This window comes from Quercus suber, unplaced genomic scaffold, assembly GCF_002906115.3.
Source record: "Quercus suber isolate HL8 unplaced genomic scaffold, Cork oak 2.0 scaffold_401, whole genome shotgun sequence".
In the NCBI taxonomy this organism is placed as follows: Eukaryota; Viridiplantae; Streptophyta; class Magnoliopsida; order Fagales; family Fagaceae; genus Quercus; species Quercus suber.
The window spans coordinates 361,117-381,716 of NW_027069852.1; the positions used below are offsets into that span (position 1 = coordinate 361,117).

General features: G+C 30.8%; 1 protein-coding gene across 1 annotated transcript; it reads left to right on the forward strand.

The window, feature by feature from the left end:
* The first annotated feature begins 12,664 nt into the window (after positions 1–12,664).
* LOC111993976 (uncharacterized) lies at positions 12,665–13,633 on the forward strand. The gene has a single exon (XM_024025823.2). It carries the CDS (start codon positions 12,665–12,667, stop codon positions 13,631–13,633), a length of 969 nt encoding a protein of 322 aa, XP_023881591.1.
* The last annotated feature ends 6,967 nt before the right edge of the window (positions 13,634–20,600 follow it).

A 20,600-nucleotide genomic window follows, 5' to 3' on the forward strand; every position in this document is an offset into this window, starting at 1 on the left:
CATACTACTTGATACAAATACAAATGATATTCTAGATTTATGTCTGAATGTGCGTACCCTTTCTCATAGAATAATCTTTTTGTTTATACTCGAGGCTTTGACAGTTAATTTTGTCTTCCTTGTCACGTGGCATGTATTGATTTGTGTCTTCTTTTCTAAACATCTTGCGAATATTAAAACTAAGAAACCATTTATAGTCACTTCGAGGTAACCATTGCCTTCTTAATTCACGTGCTTGGCATGTGCCTTACTTGGAGAAATTGATCGAGAAAATTGCCCCTCTATCTCTAATAGATTAATGCCATTTGTCTTTACTTTGGGTTTTACTTTTTTTATTAATTTATTTATGACTTGGCAATCCTACTTGCATTTCATTTCTACATAGCCAATTCTTTATCTTCGCCACATATCCAATTATTAAATTCATTATTTGGCTCAACAACCCAAATCAGAGTGAATATTGGATTGTACTTGATAAGTGTGTGTTATACGGGCACGTTTAGGACGATTTGAATTATATTAGTTATTATGAAAATCACTAATGGTAATTTGACTTGTCCTTTTGTGGTATAATATTGATAGAGTTAGCATTTTTTGCAAATTGTGAGATGTTTGGTGGTGGATTGAAGGCGGATTGTGGATTTTTTGTTTGGATGGTCTCTCCCATTTTGATGACCAATTGTGGAGATAACATGGCTTGGAGTTGGAGGCTATAGGCTTACTGGCAACAAACTAGGTTTTTATGTGGGTGATGGTTTGACTGTGTGCCGCCTTTGGTGAAGATTTCTTGGTGTTTTGAGGATCGCAGGTCTCGACTTTGGAGCGAGTTAGATCCATGCTAGTTCCATAGAAGGGTTTTTTTTTTTTTTCTTTGCTACTTCCCAAAAAGAAATTTAAAATAGGGTATATCTTTTTAAGTCTCTTTAATTTTAGATAGTTATTTATTTGAATTTTTACAATTCTTTTTTGGACTCTTTAGTTGACTTGACATAATTTAATTGGACTTATAACTAACATAAATTGCAAGGTTCACATTAACATGCCTGGATGGATTTGAAAGGATGAAAAAACAACTTTAGGAAGCGTGTTTTAGTTAGCTCAATTGGTAAAGTTTGTTACTATATGTTGAAATTCTATCATGTCTCTAACTATATGTTAAAACAGCATTAGGGACTAAAATCCAAACAATTTAACTTTAAGGATCAAAATCAAAATTCTGAGACAATGTGAACATGAAGACAAAAGCAATACATAGAAAAGTTGGGAAGATTAAAGGATCAAATGTCGTAAAGCAAGATGCTTTCCTCAAAATGTCACCAAAACTACTATATGTAATGTCCTGTAGTGAGTATTGAGCAACAAATACCCCTTTGTCCTCGTCCAGGAAGCTGGGTTTGCATCTAGAAACTGCGTGTATATGAAAAAAGCCTCCCCCTCGAATCTCCATAAGTCTATCTCTAACTACTGCCTTTGACAATGACCAACTTATTTGTCTTGAACGGCAATGATTAATTAGCATTTCTTTTCTTTTGCGCAAGCTTGAATGACCTAATAATTCATTTCATTTCTCAAACCAATTTATATGCCAATTTTTTGTGCCTAAAAGCTGCAACAAAGTGAGTTGGTTAGTCCTCTAATAATTAGTCATAAATTATTTGATGATCATTAGCAATCCAACAATCCAACTCTTTCTTAGTATCTATGGATTATATATATGATTACATGAGCTATATCTAGATTGATTTCTATTATGTTAACAACAAATTTTTATGCTTACAATTTTCAAGTGAGATGGTTGGTCCTTTAATCCACAAAGATTCTAAAGAGTTTTGTATCTTATTGACATTGTTTGGTCTTCGTTTTGAGAAGTACCAAGATTCAAATCAACTCTCTCTCTCAATTGCTGTAACAATTAAATTCTATTAATAAAAAATTCTTAAAGGCATGATTGGAATGGAGGGAGATAAAGAGAGACGAGAGTAGAGTATAGGGGAAGGAAGATGGTTGGAATATATTAAAACTTAGTATATTCGGACTAGATTATATATGGTCATAAGACTTCCCTCACACATATATATCCTAACAATTTCCATACATGGACTCTCATTTTTCAACCATGAGAATAACACTCATACTTCTATACCTAACAAATTCCATGGACTCTCTCATATGCCATCCGTGGAAATCTTGTGTTGCTTTGGTCATATCATTAGAAATTCTGCTTTGTTGGGTTTTTTTAAGATCATCCATTGACTTTAATACCACTTATTGAGATTTTTGATTTATAAACACTAATACCCATATTTGTTTTTTTATTTTTAATCTTTGATATGGAGAAATACTAATACCTTGAGAAGTCTTTTTTTTTTTAAGCCACTTAACCAAAAAGTTTAAATCAATAAATGTGGACCTAATTATTTTATATTAATTACTCATTTTTTTTTAATATTAAATATGTAACCTCCGTTCACACATGCATAACAAATATATTTGTGGCCAATTACCGTGTGGTCATATGACCATACCTGTTTTTGTCCAGAGTTCGGAAAAACATTTTTGTGTGGGTGAAGTTGTAGTATTAGTTGATTTTATTTATTTTATTTTTGCTGAGATTGTAGCATTAGTTGATAGCACCCCTCAACCCTGGTCCATAATTTCGAGTATTATGAAACATATTGCATTTGTTTAGAGAAAAAAAAGTGGAAAAAAAAAGTTCCAAGTGCATTTAGAAATCCAATTTACTCAAGTTATTAACACAAATATTGTTTGGTACATATATTTTTTTTTTTCTTGAGTTGAAGCGGGTTAACAAATCCAGATCCAATTTTGTCAGGTCTACTTAAGCAATTTTCTTGGTCAAATCAATTTTTTTCATTCCTGCAAAACAAAATAAAAGTTGTCCCATTCAGGCCCGTTAGACAACGCCCATTATTGAATCTTAAGTGGGCTTACCCATCAGTGTTATTTAGTGCAAGCCGGCGTAGAAATGTAATGGGCCTACTCGTGCATGAATAAATTTGGCCCATAACGAACAAGTGTTATTGCATTCAGTGGACAGCTCTGGCAGCTAATTGGGCTCCAACTCTACTCACCGACCTCACAGTAGATCTTGGTGGGCTGCCCCCTGTTTCGCACACTCAATTTTGAAACAGTGTTTGTTGGCTTATGTGAGCAATGCTTCGTATATCAAAAAAAAAAAAAAAAAAAACTGTTGAATTGATGAGTTTTAATTGGTTATTATCTGAATTCACCACTAACATTAGTTTTTTAATCGCCACTAATAATTTAAAAAAAAAAAAAAAAAAACTGTTGAATTGATGAGTTTTAATTGGTTATTATCTGAATTCACCACTAACATTAGTTTTTTAATCGCCACTAATAATTTGCCACATTAATGAACGTGAAATTTTTTGTATCTATAAACTCTCTCGACTAATGCTGTTGTCATATGCTTCATTATTCAATTATATATATATATATATATTATATTTAATCCATCCATTAAAATTTTACAAAATCATATATTTTTTAAATAGTAGAGTATGTAGTTCCATATACAAACAAAAATATAGTAAATACCTATTAATAATGACCATAATTATTAAATTTCATAGTTAATTAGACCCAAAAAAAAAATGAAAAAGAAGAAGATATTTTGTTAAACTTTTCTATACATATTGCATGAATTATTGACTAATTTTATTATAAAAATCTTAACAACGGACAAGTCAACTAATTTGATTCATACCCCATCAACAATATAGTAAAACATTAATGCATTAATTTTATGGCATTATATATTTGTAATAAAGTTTGAAACATTCATGTGTGAGTATTTACGAATTTATAAGATGTTCAATTTTCAACTTATTTTGCCATGACTACTTCAAACAAGGTTGGCGATTGGTAGAAGGAGAATGATTCCACCAACCATAATATTATTGTCTACTTCAAGAATCAAAATATATATAGTCAAATCGAGATCATGATCATAATGATCCAAATCGAAGAGTAGATATTGACTGATTTATATTATGTTCCTTTGGAAACAACTTATATAGTTTTTTTTCGTTGAAAGTATTCTAAAAGTATTCTAAAGTGAACTTTGAAAAAGCTAAAAAAAAATGTAAGAAAAAGTGAAAGTTCAGTACATAAAAGTAAAAAAAAAAAAAGCATAAGAATAGCTTTTAAAATTTACCCAAAAATACACATTTTGTGCATATGAAGTATGAGAAAGAGAGAAAAAAAAGGCAGTCACACCCAACCCCACAGTTGGGTTCCAGAAATGACCACGATCCCAGGACCCCATGCACCCTCTCTCTCTCTCTCTCTCTCTCTCTCTCTCCCTCTCTCTCTCTCTGCAGCCCTTTATCTTTCCCTAAAACCAAAATGATTATTTTCATCATCATGTTTTCATTATAGCATAAACCAAAATCTCATTCCATTCATAAAAGAAAGCTTTGCACTGTTGGAGATAAGAATAACCACACAAAAATATATGAAGAAGAAGATCAAAGAAGTCTCTTGCTGTCTCTTGCTTGCAAAGAGATATCAAGGAATAAGGATAGCTAGGATATGAGGAAGCTTTCTCTTTTGAGGGGAATGTTATCTGGTCCAAGGCCAAGACTCACCAGCTAAATCGATCGTTTTCTTTCTGTTCCTTATCAGTTTCAAAACCGATCACACATATGATCATAACTCGATTTATATATATGTGTGTCAGCGTCCTCGGACCAGGCTTCATTCCCCTCAATTATTGCTTCCTTTTTGATCAGTACAATCATCTTCACCTCTTAAGATCTCATTCATTCAATCGCCTGTATGATCGCCCAGGTGGGTTTTGCTTAATTCTGAAAATTTCCCATCATTTTTTTGGTGTTATAAGTTCTCTACTTTTTGTGGATTTGATTTTGTTCTTTTGTGGAAATATTAGTGTGGTTAATTACTATCAGATTGGTGTAATGATGAAAAGCTTTGACTGTTTTCTGTTTAGTCTTTGGGTTCTGACAAGAACACAGACTCTTTTTTTTTTTTTTTTTTTATCTTTGGGTTCTGACAAGAACACAGACTTTTTTTTTTTTTTTTTTTTTCATCATTGCTTTTAAGTTCTAGTCTTGGGTTATTCAACTATTGCCATCATGACTGTGTTTTTTCAGTTCCTCCAAATTCCTTTTTGGGCTTATCATTGGATAGATTCTTCTCATGATGCCTTCAAAATTTCTGGTAATTTCTATATGTTTCCCTTCTTCAGTTTTAGGGTTTAGCTTCAATAATTGTTGTATCTTCGTTTTTATTTTTTAACTAGGGTTTAAGAGAAGGCTACTGAGAGAGCCTTTCATCCCCTAGGAGATTAGTGGAAAAAGTTTAGTTTACCAAAGCCTAATTATTTAGAAAAAGGACAATACACTTTTAGCTACAAAGATTATGTTTTCCTTCAATTTTAAAATATTAAGTATTGGTTTTGTATAACTTGTTGCTAGTGGGGTGGGTGTGGATCTGCAGAGCTGTACAATCTTCACCTTCTCAGCTTTACCAATGCTTTTCCAAATATATATTTACATTGAATTTTTGTTGATATATTTTTAGTGGAATACTATACCTTGCTAGCTAGCTAGGTATGGAGCTGCACTAGGAATATTCTAGCTAGAACAGATTGTGTTTGTCGGTAAATAATATTCTTGGAGAATTGATTCTAATTTGTTGTGTGTCTCTCTTTATAAAAAGAGGCATCTTTCTGCCATCTTTTCAAAATCTCTTTTCTCATTTCTTCTTTCTTTTTTTCTTTTTGACGCTATCTATCTTTTGGATCTTATCCCCGGATATTATCTAGGCTCGGCTTCTTTTGATTTAATGAAAATAATCTCCCATTTATTTTTTTATCAATTAATTAATTTAATTACTTCTTTTTAAGTAGTAATCGTATGCGTGTTAATTGACAAGATCGGGGCATTAAATATTTTTCTTTTCCTTTAATTTTTAATGGAGATTTCCTATTAGTGTCATGTTTTTTTCTCAATCAAGTAGGGACTTGTGTGTGGGTGTGTTAACTATATTCTCCTACAAAGCACAAATTCATTGATTAAACATATGTAAAATTATAAGAAATTATCTTGTATTAATAAATATTTTAGGTATGAATTTGTATTGGTTTAGACTTTAGATCGAGTTTAGACCATGCTTTTGATAAGAGGAAAGAAAAAGGAAACTATTAATTTGTATTAATAATTCTATCATTTCGGTCAAAAAAAATTGTATTAATTAGAATTTTTATAAATATATTTCAGATGAAATAAAATAAATACTACTTAAAAATGACTAGAACATTTGGTGATAAGGTTTTAGAAGGAGTAAATTGTCTTATATTAGTATCTTACTATCTTGTATTGTTAAAATATGCTCACATTAAATCAAATAACAGGTTAAACCTAACTGTTTTTTATTTTTGGTTTTTAATTTGAAATTTTAATATTTCCATTAAAAATATTAGAAAATACCAGATTACAATGTTCTTCGTGTAAAACCTAAGTTAATATATTAAGTTACATGTTACGATATAACATTTTTGTTTTATTTGCAACAATAATCACATGACTTGATTCTCAAAAAAAAAAAAATCACATGACATATAAAGCCATTTTATTATGCTTCATTCTCTATAGTTGTTTTCATTACACCAATAATTCTACAGATAAGTAATATAGAATATAATCTCTTCTTTCTTTCTTTTTTGAGAATAATCTCCTCTTCTTATTTTTCAATGGCGTGACTGTTTAATGTCTAAACACTAAACAGTCATAATGGATCATCGTAACACAAAGTAGCAAGAGGAAAACCGAGTAAGCCTAGCTAGCTGCTATAGCTCGCTAGGGATGGAATCAATAGATTCAATAAGCCCATGCATGCACCACCTCCTCCTTTTATTTGTCATGTACTAAATTCAATGTAGCAAACTGTGCAAACGTTATTGTTTGTCTCTGTATCAGTGTGAACTATGAACAATTAAAGTGATTCTTTTCTTGGTAGTTGTTCCAAAATAATGGAGAAGCAATGACTTCCCTCATGTGGTATGCAAATTACTATAAAATACTACTTATTATGCAGCAGTAGAGGTCAGGTTGCTTCTTAATTTTGTCAACTTTTAGTTCTAATAAAGGATGAAAGACTTTCAGACTTTTAAATTTGTATTGCATAAGACAGACAATTTATTTAATTTTATTTCTGAATGCATAAGTAAGCCACTTAATGTTCATCAAAAAAGGAAAAAGAAAAAGTAAGGCACTTAGTGAAATTACGAGCCATCTTTCTCTTGTTTATTCTTGTTTTTGTAATTTAGCTTTTTGAAGGATGAAGACAACGTTGGCAATGTATGATTGCCATATTTGTGATGAATAATGCTCATTCCAGTGATTCTTAAATTTTATGGTTTGTGGATTGTTATTTCCGTCAGATTATTCCTTTGGAACTGTAATCTCGTAAAATTTTAGAAAAACATTAAAGACAATACAAATTATGCCACTTTCAAAGTTTTAAGTAAGTTTTGGAAAAAAGTGTTTGTAAGCTTTCATAATATTGCTAGTCTAATAGCTAGGACAAAACTATATGGTGTGTTTAGACTTTAGACTTTAGAGTCAATACTCAATATGAACTTTTCTCAAAAAAAAAAAAAAAAAATACTCAATATGAACTTGGGAAATGGTGTAAAATTGCATTTAGATTTTAAGATTTAAAATCAATGGATTTGAAATATATTTATTCACTAGTAAAAACTATTTTACATCAATTTAACAGCACATGATAGATTATTATTTTTTTTTGTAAAAGTTAATAATTTGCATCTATTATAATTTAGAAATACATTTTTTTAATTTTTTAAACAATTAAAAAGAATAAACTTTAGAGATAAGCCATAACTGTAAATTTTTTTTGAAAGTAAAGGAAAAAAAATCCTAAATTTTAGGAGTTTTCTTTTTGAATTCAAAATGAAATTTGTTATTTGACATTTGTGATCTTATTTCTAAATAAAGTTACTCTTAATTGAACGCGTACTCAGAGGCTTTTTTATTTTTTAGTAAAAGTTAATAATTTGCATATATTATAATTTAGAATTATATTTTTTTTTAAACAAATAAAAATGATAAACTTTAGAGATAAGTAGTAACTGTTTTTTTTAAAAAAAAAAAATTGCATTTCCCTTTTTTAGGGTTTAAATAGGAACTCTCTTTTTGAATTCAAAATGAAATTTGTAATTTAATATTTATAACTATATTTCTAAATGAAATTATTCTTCATTAATGGGGGTATTTTTAAATCACACAAAAGTCCAGTTGAAATAAGGGAATCTTCTTATATATAGTATAGAAAATACATTGATTTAAAATAACACCTTGCATTTAATCATTTCAAATTTACATATTGATAGCTGAAGGCCTTGTAACTGAATTGACACATTTTCATGCACAAAGTTCTTGGGGGGTTTAGTAGAGAAAGTATTCAGGCTGAGGGGTTAACAGCATATTATAATTATTTCTTAAAAAAAAAAAATTCCATATTGATATATACACATCTTAAATCATCCATAAAATATTATCAAGATAAAAGTTGTCATTTTACACTTAATTTATTCAGATTATTCAATTATAGATCCTTATCTTGAAATACTTTTATCCAAATGAACTGACACTGGATTTAGTTACGATACTATATTGGAAGTGATAAAGATTTAGATTTTTTTAGATTATTTTGAAATAATTTGAAAAAGTAATTATAAGCTAGTAATCGCATTGCTGTTTCATGCTACTCCTCTGCCTCTTATCTTCTCATGTAAGAGGTGGGATGCATATATGTAGCCACTGAATGAAATGAAATACATTTTTTTTTATCTGGCACTGGCAATCAAACTTGTTGATAGTGACGGAGTGGGTGTGTGAAGGAAACAAGAAAGATATGGTCATTGATGATATATTTAAGGTACATCAACAATGTGCTTATACTATATTATTAAAACCAGAATCTCTATGGATATTCCTTGTAGTATTAAGTTGTACGGATGCTAAAATTAATTGGAGATGACGGTAATTATTATTCCATGAGTACAATCACGAAATCAATTTAATTGCAATCACTCGTCAATAAAGCAAATTAAATCTTTCAAGATATAATTCCTTATTTGAATTCTTTTTTTTTTCAACTTGTTTCTTTAAATTCAGTGATTTGCTAAGATTCACATATTATTTCAGATAATTGTAATTAACCTTTGTAAAGCTCTATATAAAGAGTTTTTTCTTTTTTTGATAACAACTCTATGTAAGAGTAATATTAGAGATACAAATTTTTTTACAAAAAATTTTACAAATTGTTGATGTCGTGAGTAATTGCTAGTAAATAAAAAAATAATATTAATAGCGAGTCTAGATAAAAACCAACAAGAAGTTAGACACATCAACCGTTTATAAAAATATTGTAAAATATTTTATGGCTGTAGCATTACTCCTCTATATAAAGAGTTTTCTACACATCAATGAAATATCACATACTATTATCAAAGCCAAATCTTTAAAGGAGATCTAAAGAATATTTTGTCTTTCAAAGAATTATGTCTAAGCATCCAGATTGTTATTACTATATATAATAGACAACCCTTTTTCCTTCTGAAAGCAGAAGAAAACAGAAAATTTGTTTTTGAAAAACAAGAATCTACTTCCCAAATGCTAAACTAAACCAGTAAGCAAGGTCGAGGAGAATTCTTAATTACATTGGGACTGTACCATAACATGCACACACTTCCCGTAGAGTATGGTTTGGACCACAATTTATATGAAATAAAAGGCATTTCAATATATTTGTTATCAGTAGTGGGATGCAGGTGCGCAAATGTCCAAAGACAAAGGTTAAAGAACGGAACTTTTTATTTCTTTAGGTGGAGCAGAAAGTGATCACTGCAGGAAATGTAGGTTTTATATTGCCGGTGAAGGTGATGACACACTGTGCCCTGATGTGATGATTCACTTTAGTTTCCACGCTTACCACTACATGTAAAAGATCAATATAAACAATGGGTTAAGAATCGTTATACATACAAAGTATTGGGGAGCAACATAAGCAATGTTTCTGGTTCAATATTTATGCAAGGTTATTCTTAAGTTTGTCTGTTGGCTGGGTTACCACTACCTACCAAGTGTTGTTGTTGCATTAGATATTTCGTAGTGTTCTCAAATTAGAGGTTATTTTATGGAAATTTTTTTACCTATTCCCAATGTTTTGATATTAATTACTTACTATCAAGGGTCGTCATATAATGCGAGGCTATCTCAGCTTGCCCCTTGCTCTTAGGTGGGTAGTTTTCTGTATCAGTTGATTAAAATCTTAGTATCGAGAGTCTTATATTTCAATAAATATTACTTACTTTTTGCTTAAGGAGAATCAATTTCATTATTGTACGTAATTACTGATGTAATTTCAAATCAGCATATTCTAACTTGTTAGCCTTATTGTCAAGAATTTTATATTTTAATAGCATTACTTACTCTCCATTATAAGTAGAATCAGAATTAAAATCCTCCCTACCATTATTGTAATTATTGAATTATTATTAAAAAAAAAAATTACTAAGATTTGATCAATTTACCAATATAGATCACTGGTTGAGGCCCACGAGCTCCTAGAAATGATTTCTTCTGTTAGCTAGCAAGTTCCTCATCCTGGACTTTATGTTTGTAGATTTCTTAATTAATATGGAGAAATGAAAGTCTTTTAGTAATTTGAAGAGAGAGAACCATGACATAATATTTTGTTTGTTCATAAATTATGTCATGCATTAGGGCTATTCTCTCTCTCTACACAAGAGAATAACCAGTTCACTAATCCCACAATAATGGAGTCATTAATACTTATGATTGATCGAATCACAAAGTATTACGGTTGGCATTTCAAAGTACAATACAGGAAATAAAAAAATTGAAGGAGCTTCTCCTTCCCTTACATAAAAGACAGCTAGCTGTTGTATTTGTACCCACAGGATTCACCTTTCCATAATATTGCTGACAGTCTGGTCAAACTCAAAAACCATTAAAGCTGCACAAATCCATTGGATGGTATATACCTTTGTATGGGGCTACAGGTGTGGTTGGAGTACATCCCAGCTGACATTGCTCCTCTAGTCTTATTTGATGTTCATTGAGGTTCTATTAATAACGCCCAAGCTGTCCCAGTCTGGTTTCTCAAAAAAAAAAAAAAAAAAAAAGGCATATATATAGTATACCCATAAACTAATTCATTTGCTTTCCATAAATTATAATCATATAATGGAAGTGTATCCATCCAAGCTGTAATACAATTCAGATCTACCAACTTAATAAACTACAAATTTGGGTAACAGAATCTGATTTTTCTTGATCGCATCCACAATTAAAAGAATATATTAGGTGTCAATTCCTAATAAAATATAGTAGGAAAAAAAAAATCTGACATCCATATAGTCTAATTCCTATAAAATTATAATTAAAAAAAATCTAATCGAATAATTTTTTTAATTTTTTTTAGAAGAGTCTAAACGAATAATTGATTGATGATTACAAGAAATGTAATGTTTCATTAATGTTCCAAATTAAAATTGTTTATAAATTTTCCCAATTATATATGTCCCTAAAATTATTTTTAACAAATAATTTAAAGGTACAGATAAATGGATAAGACTCATTAATAATAATAAAAATCATTAAAAAAAATCTAAATAATAAATTATAATTCTTTGGTAAGATCACACAGGTGGTCGGCAGAGATATCTTTTTTTTTTTTTTTTTTTTTTTTAATTGAAAGACGATTTCAATAAAAAACTAAGAAATTTTCACAATTTTCTAATATTACCATAATAATATTATTACTAATATCTTGTAACTTATCTCAATTTTCTAAGATTGGATTTTAATATGCCTAAATCCTTCTATTGACTCCACAAGATTAAGCCTCAGGAATAGCAGCCTCTTCATCTCAAAAAGCCTGTATACTACTAATATATATAGAAGCTGCAGTAAAATCCTATGCATGTCCAATAAACTATATACATATGTTTCACATAAAATAAAAAAAAAAAAAAAAAAAACTGTATATATATATATATAGAAGCTGTAAAATCCTATGCATATCAAACAAACTAATTCCTTAACTTCTAAAAAAAATTCCTTAACCGTACAAACCCGAGATTAAGGGTGCATCTCATTACAACACAATTCTCTCCTCCTCCAACATCTCTCTCTCTCTCTCTCTCTCTCTCTCTCTAATCAAAACACAAAGCTAATTTTCCTACCTTATTAGTACCAATCTAGCCTGTTTTTCCAGCCGATTGGGAATTGGGGGAGAAAGTTTTACCATAAACAAATCTCTCTCCCCCATCCCATTCCTACCACCAAATGCCATCTTTCCTCCATATGATTACCATTCCATGCATAATCTCACCCTCTCGCCGCCACTTTCACTTCGGATTTTGCCACCAAAACCACCACCACCACCACCCATATCATAATCACCAAACCTAGCTACCTTATTATAGAAAACACAAGGTAGTGATATATACTATTAATCAAATAAATATATATCAACCCGGGTTTGAGAGCTAAAAAGAGCGAGAGGGAGAAAAGAGAGACACAAGAGGGAAAGAGAGATTCTCTCCATGTTTTTCTTTCCTCCATTGCCTCTCTTTGATTCTCTCTTGAACGATTACACCACCCTTGCTTTCATTGCATTGCTCCTTATCCTCTCCATCTTGTCCCTTTGCTTCATCTTCCACCTCCGCTTCAAATCGCGCACCCTTTACCATTTACAAGAATTCAATTCTCTCTGGTCAGTCCGTTTCATCCTCGTCGCTTTCATTACCTTGTGGGCACTCAACGAGCTTCTTCGCATACCCTTCTCTTGTAAGCGTTTTCTCTACCCTCTTTTCCCTTCCTTGAACGAATCCAACCATGCCAGCCTTTGCAAAATCCATGTTGTTCTCTCATTAGGGTTCTTCGAGCCTGCCTTCTTGGTAACCCTACTTTTCCTTGTTAACATCTCTATCAAACAAAAAGCCAAGAGAGAAATCTGGGCTTTCCCTTTTGTTCTCATCTCGTGCTTTCCCATATTAACATTCCAAGCGGTATTTGTGTTTCTTGTGCCTTTGGAGGAAAAACTACCTTCCATTTTCACAAGGAGCTTCGTGGTTTTCAAGGATGGTTTTGGTAACGAGAATGTTCTGTGCGGATACCCTTTGTTGAGTACCATTGCGTTTGGTAGTTTTTGCATTGCGTATTGTCTATGCTTCTTGTTTTCTTGCTGGAAAGCTGTGTCCCTAGCGATCAATAAGAGCTTGAGGGTTCGAATCTATGTGCTCGCTTTCTCGGTTTTGACATCTTTGGCTGTGCAAATTCTGTCTCTTGGGTTGTCCTTGTTCTGGAGTCCTGAAGACCTAGCCTATGGCGCTGTGGCACTTGTTGTGTTTATTAGTACATTTTTGTGTGCTGCAATGGGGGAGGGTATGTTGGTAATTAGACCAATTGCTGACGCATTGGCTGCCGGAGGAGAGTGCTGCCAGTGGATTCCAGCCTCCAGGTCACAGCCGGCAGAGGACGATAAAAATCCGGCGGAATGTCAACTTGTCTAGCTAGGACTATAGTAGAGACATGAAATTAATATTGGACTATACTTATGAGAACATATCAGGAATTATGTATTTTGGGTTACATCGTGTGGTGAGACGTTGATATTTGGTCAACCGCAGTGTACGGTTTGGTTGTATGGAATGAAATGAAAAGAGGAAAATGTGAAGCTGTTATTTGATGTTTGATATTTTCCTTTTGCCCTCTAAAGAATGTTGCTATATGCTATGTTTAGACCTTTTTTTAGATTATTGTTCTTTCTAATTACTTTCTTTCAAATTTACTACAAGAAGGAAAACGATTTTGCACCCAAAAAAGAATGAGCATGTGCAAAACCTTATATAGAAGTTTTATTTTTAGTTTTTTCCTTCTTTTTTGTGTTTCTGTTCTGCTACTTAATAGAGTTATATCTTATAACTAACTTAAAATTCTTAATCCCGCAACAAACGCAAAATTATCATGTTTGTTTTTATAGGAAACGATTCTTTCACATAACTTATTTCAAATCTTCTATATATATCCACTTTTTATGTTTTAAAAATAAACACCACTTTTTTGTGTTTTGTGTGTACCAACGCATGTAAATTGTGAATACTATGTGTACGAGTATATGTTGTTGTTGTTTATTTATTTTTATTTTTTTGGGAGGCACTGAAAAATATCCCATCCAAAATACAAAGAACAAAAAGCATTAGATGATTTTTTTAAAAGAATTTTTACCTCTCTAGAATTTTCAATTTTCTTTTTATTTATCTAACACATCGTTAGGAAATGACTGAGGATATTTATAGTAGTTGTATGTATAGCCAAGTAAAATATGTATTGCAAAGTGTTACCTATTCGTAGCAACAAGCACGTGCTGCAATTTGCAAATCCCATGCCCTAATTTCGGACAGCCATATTTAAAGTTGCATAACCGCAGTGATAAGGAGATAGAGATGAAGATGTAATTTGATTAGTTTGATTCTATAGTTTAGTTTGTTCGAATAAGCTACAAGATATCTTAGCAATGAGTGGGCTTAGGAGTAGTGAATTATCAAATAAAAAGGAATAAGCTGTTGCCATCCTATAGTCTCAGGTATTTATCTTTATCATTGGTAATGCTTATATATATGGAGTATGGAATTAAATCATATTCCAAACACAGATCCACCACTTCCTAATTAATCTCTTACTTATCACTCATCTGTCGTTACTATTACACGAGTAAGGGATGCTTGGTTCGCTGTAATATTACATTATTGTAATATTATATTAATGTAATCTCAATACAAAAATACAATATTACATTGTTTAGAAATGTGGTAAGATTAAGATGGTGTGATATATCTTTTTCATTTTAAATTATAGTAATAGTAGAAAAAATAAAATAAACTAAAAATCTTAATATCACATCATCATAATGTGCATTGCATCAAGAGCACATCACGCCGTAATATTACATTATTGTAATCTTATAATAATGTAATCTCATATTAATGTAATCTCAATACAAGAATACAATATTATATTATCTAAAAAGGTGACGAGATTAAGATGATATGGTATATTTTATAATTTTAAATTATAGTAATAGTAGAAAAAATAAAATAAACCAAAAATCTTAATATCACATTATTATAATTTACACCGGATTAAGAGCACATCACAACGAACCAAACACTACTGTAAAGATAGATCTAAATACAAAGACAATGCTAATGGTGATGAAACTTTACCTTGTTTTGGACACTTACCTTTGGAGTTTCACCAATATGGTATAAAATATTCAACATTTCATGGTACGGACCTACCAATGAAATAAAAATTTTTAATAATGCAAAAAATTGTGTCAGTACGGTTGTGCAATTAATGGTCACTTACGGTCATGGCCGGTTCACCCAACTATTGATATAGTATTAATTATATTCATTCCCCACGTTTTTTTGTTAACTTTTTAGTTTTTATAGTAAAATTGATACTAAAATTGATATTAGTTCTTTTTCTTTTTCTTTTTAATCGAGTACATGATGATGAAAGATCGATTGAGGATAAGTTGTAGTTTAATGTACAGCCAAGTAATATGTGTATCATCGGCGGCAAAGACAATGACGATGAAATTAACCTTGTTTTGGACCCTTACCTTTGGAGTATTATCAATATAGTATATAATCTTCAAATTTTCATGCTTATGGAGCTGTCAATACAATAAAATGTGTAAACAATGCTCAAGTAATTAACCTTTTCTTTTTATTCTCAACCAACACACACCAAAAAAAAAAAGGCTATTTTTTTTTAAGTAAAAGTTAAAGGAATTTAACCTTGGAACTAAACCCTTAAAATGGGCTGAATATCACTGGGTCAGACTCGTTTGACAGTCTTTGGAAAAATATTATGTTCCTAAAATTAAAAGTTAAATATTATTGTTTGTGTGATTGTTTTATATTATTGTTTGTGTGAATACGCTTTCACTAGTCCTAAATTGTAATAGAAAAAGAAAACTCTTTTTAAGGGTCCCTTAGATTTTGTCCCATGTTGTTAAGAAGAGAATTGGATTTTGGCTTATAATTGCCAGGTTACCTGGGGAGTTTTGAAGTGGGTTTAAAATTTACATTTATAAGGCATTCATCTACTTAGTTAAAAAAAAATTAAAAAATTGTGTGCAAAAGCTATTTGCATGACATTCATATCCTCTCTGATGTTTATGATTTCTATCCCACCGTTTCTGGGCCTGGCTGTAATAAATAATCCTGGTCTCACAAAGAAAATGGGCTTGAAATCTTCGTTATTGGGCCAAACCATATAAAGGTCCGAGATGGATTGAAGAGAATTAATGGAAGTTGTGGGGGGCTACAGAACCCGCTCAAGTTTGTAAATTAAAACTCTGAAGCCACCCAGATTTGCCAGCCCGGCCCAAAACCTTATTCCTAAAGCCTATCTTTTTTTTCTTTTCTTTTTTTCTTTTTTGAGAAGAGGACATATAGAAAGGGAGAGAACTAAACAAAAATTCTATATAATTATCAAAATAGTATCTTCTTGGGGTGGTCTAATAGGTCTGGTTATATTGAGCAGATGGATACAAAATTTTCCATAACCTTTTTTTTTTCCCTCAATTTATTAAAGTGGTAAGTTATGATTTAAGCACTTTCAAAAAAAAAAAATTTGTAATTTGATATTTGAGCAGCAGCATTCTTATGAGGAACATCATTAATACCATATTTATAAATACACTAATTATAACAAACTATATCAACAAGCGTGTAAAAAAAGGGGGAAAATTTCAATGTTAACTTACTTGGGAATGAGTGGTCAATGTTATGCTATTTTCTAAAAGCCTAGGATGCCTTTTTGACCTTTTGGGTTCTTAAGGCTCTATTTGGTTGGGGGATGATGGAGGATAGAAAAGTACAAGAATGAAAAATATTTGTGTTTACATTATGTGTGTTGGGAAGGAAGTTGGAAAAGTAGAATGATAAAGAATAAATTACAATTATGTCCTTATTATTATAAATAGATGATAGAAAACTGAGGGTAATTTTGTACTTTTTCTCAATGCTAATTCCGTTTATCTTTTCTTTCCAATATGGTAGGGAAAAGAATGTAGGGTATAGGTGGAACCGTGGAAAACTTCATCTACCCCCCATTTTCTTTCCTTTTCTATTTTACTCAAACCATGTGATGAAAATCATCAATACTATTTTTATAAATAAACTAATTATAACAAACTACATCAACAATTGTGTTAAAAAAAGGGGAAATTTTAATTTTAAATGACTTGGGAATCAGTGGTCAATGTTATGCTATTCTCTAAAAGCCTAGGATGCATTTTTGACCTTTTCGGGTTCTTAAGGTTCTATTTGGTTGGGGGATGATAGAGGATAGAAAAGTAGGAGAATGAAAAATATTTGTGTTTACATTATGTGTGTTGGGAGGGAAGTTGGAAAAGTAGAATGACAAAGAGTAAATTACAATTATGTCCTTATTATTATAATAGATTATAGAAAATTGAGGGTAATTTTGTACTTTCCTCTCAATGCTAATTTCCTTCATCTTTTCTTTCCAATATGGTAGGGAAAAGAATGGAGGGTATAGGTGGAAAATTTCACCTACCCCCATTTTCTTTCCTCTTCTATTTTACTCAAACCATATGATGAAAATCACATTTTCTCTCCCTTTTCTTTCCCCCATTTTCGATACTCTCTCTTTTCACCCCAACCAAACAAAGCATAAAACAAGTCACAACTCAAAAATAATAGTATCTTTTAGGAGAGGGTGACTCACAAATAAATGTGAGCTTTCTTATTTTGATAATTTGATAGTTATAACTTACAATAAAATATGAGAGATTTGAACTGATAATAATATTAGAATGTGCCAAGTTAAATGCTATTGGCTAGATACTATTGCTATTGTTGTTATCATTAGTAAATATAAAAACTGATTATAATATTAATAAGAATAGTTGACAAAACAAAAGGCCACTGCAAATGAAATAATTTATGTGAGTGGTTTAAATCAAGATAAATATATTAAATATGTTAGAAAAATATTTTGGTGATGAAAGGTGAAGTCACTCCTTTCTTCATAAAAAGAAAAATAAAAATAAAAATGAATATTGTGTCATACTTATAAGTATTTGGTGAATTTTGAAATATACTTTCTAATGATTGAACTCAATCATAATAATAATAATAATAATAACAACAAGGAAACAGGAATTTTTTTTTTTTTTTCTGAGGAACAAGGAAACAGGAATTGATTGTGAAATACGCTATAGTATAAACATACAGTGGTATAGTAGTATAGTATGGAGACAAACAAAGGAATGGACAATTCCCTTTGGATTAAAGAAATAAAATAAAGGTTAGGAAAGCCCCCACATTGCTTGACACTTTAGCATTACTTTGTTTCAAAGCAAAACCACTTAGGACTTTCCCCATCCACACTTCTTGGACTATATTGCTTGATTCGTGCCTACCTTTATTCCTTTACACCGTGCAAATTCTCTTCTCACTTTCTCTCTTGTTTAATACGTTATTGACCCACAATGTCCCCTATTTTTCTAGACAATGTCACAAACTCACATTTGGCAAAGCAATTGGCATCCATCTATATAATCGTAGAGTCGGCATCTAATTCATTTATACTCATTTTTATAATTTGTTGACTCATGCGATTGCAAGTAATTGGGAAAAGCGATGGATTGCACAAGTTTACCATGGACAAAAAATACTAACGGCTCGCAATCACAAAAGTTAATAAATTGTAAATTTAGATGTGCAATATGGCATGTCTCTAGATTTATTAATGGATTAATCAACCGCTCAAATTTGAAAGTCCCCTTTCCCCACCGGGCTCATGGGATCATGCTAAGCAGTACAATCGATGAGACAACACCATTCCCTAAAAGGTATTAAAGAATACTATTTGATGATGATAAGGGACCACCTAAAATTCTGAGTTATCTCCGTATCAATAACCATTGGACACCCTAACAAAGAATAATAATAATAATTCTTGTACCCTCCTTAACAGGACTCTTGAAAAATTTTACAATTTTTTTAATCATTATTGGAGTATAGGAGTATGATTGATATATTAATAAAAATGATTTTAATGGTGTACTTATATAAAAGTTATAAGTAGTTCATTAAAAAAAAAAAAGTTATAAAGTGTTACACTAGTTACTATTCTATTTCACCAAATTATAAATATTTCCTTCTAATATATATATATATATATAAATTTATTTTGTCTCTATCATTGTACATCTCCAATTTGGATAAACTGTTCAAAATCAAAATAGATGGCACCCTGCTACGGAAAATGTGCAACTTTCTCATGGCTTAAATTCAATTACAGATTTTATAGTTAAATGGATAAGCAATATTTTAAAATTGAAATTGCTTAAATCTTTTCTCTTTTATTTTGGGGGCTGGGGGGAATGGAGAAATAGCTTAAATCAAGGAAATGATAAAGAATATAAAAAAATAGTGGGGTTTGAATATGTCATCAAACTGGCATTTGAATCTGAATTTCTGATTCTTCTCAACAAAAAAAAAAAAAAGAATCTGAATTTCAGATAATTTCCTTAGAAAATATTGATTGCGTTTTTTATTATTTTAAATTTGAGCAAAAGCAAATATTGATTACGTTCAAACTTTGTTTTCAATGGTATATATTTATTAATTTTGGATATTGATGTTTTATCTAACACTGATGGAATGAAAAGATTAGAGAGAAAGGAGAGGAAATTAAGTTGAAATGGATAATACTGTATTCTTCTTGTTAGGGACTCCGGAGTTTGGACTTTGGATAAGAATATTAAATCGTTTCACACTTTCACCTATTAACATATTGTAAATGAAATTCAACAATTATCCTTACAAGAAATTTATATTTAACAAAATTAATAAACACAAAGATATTGCCTAAAGACTTTCAAGTAACGTTGAAAAGTGAAAACCCACTTTTTTTTTTCTTTTTTTAATTCTATAATTGAAGGTGAGAGATCTAATTTATGAATTAAGGCTGTTGACTATTGAATAGCAACTTTAACGCTAAGAAAAATGTTCCACTTACCTTCTTTTTTTTAAATATATTCTCTGAACACGACATTTGCCATACCAACCATATCCAACTTGGGAAGGAACCCCCACAAAAACCAAAATAAAAAAAATAAAATAAAATAACAATAATTACTCATAATTAAGAAACAGAGATAATATTCTAAAAAATTTTAATACCAAGAACCAAACATAATTACAAAACCATCTCGGACAAAATTGGGAAATGCCCCATTTGGGTAAAAATAGCAGCATAATGCCCTTTTCTCCAAACTATATAGGGAAATGCCCCTCTTTTGTAACTCGATTTTCTCAAAATCGAGTTATAAAAAAAAAAATTTCTAGAGCCCTATAGCGGCGTTTTTAAAGACCTATAGTGACATTTTCAAGATCTATAGTAACGTTTTGTAACTCGATTTCCATAAAA

What these genes read in the sequence shown, in the direction of transcription:
- LOC111993976 (XM_024025823.2), top strand. Translation starts at nt 12,665, where the DNA reads ATGTTTTTCTTTCCTCCATTGCCTCTCTTTGATTCTCTCTTGAACGAT.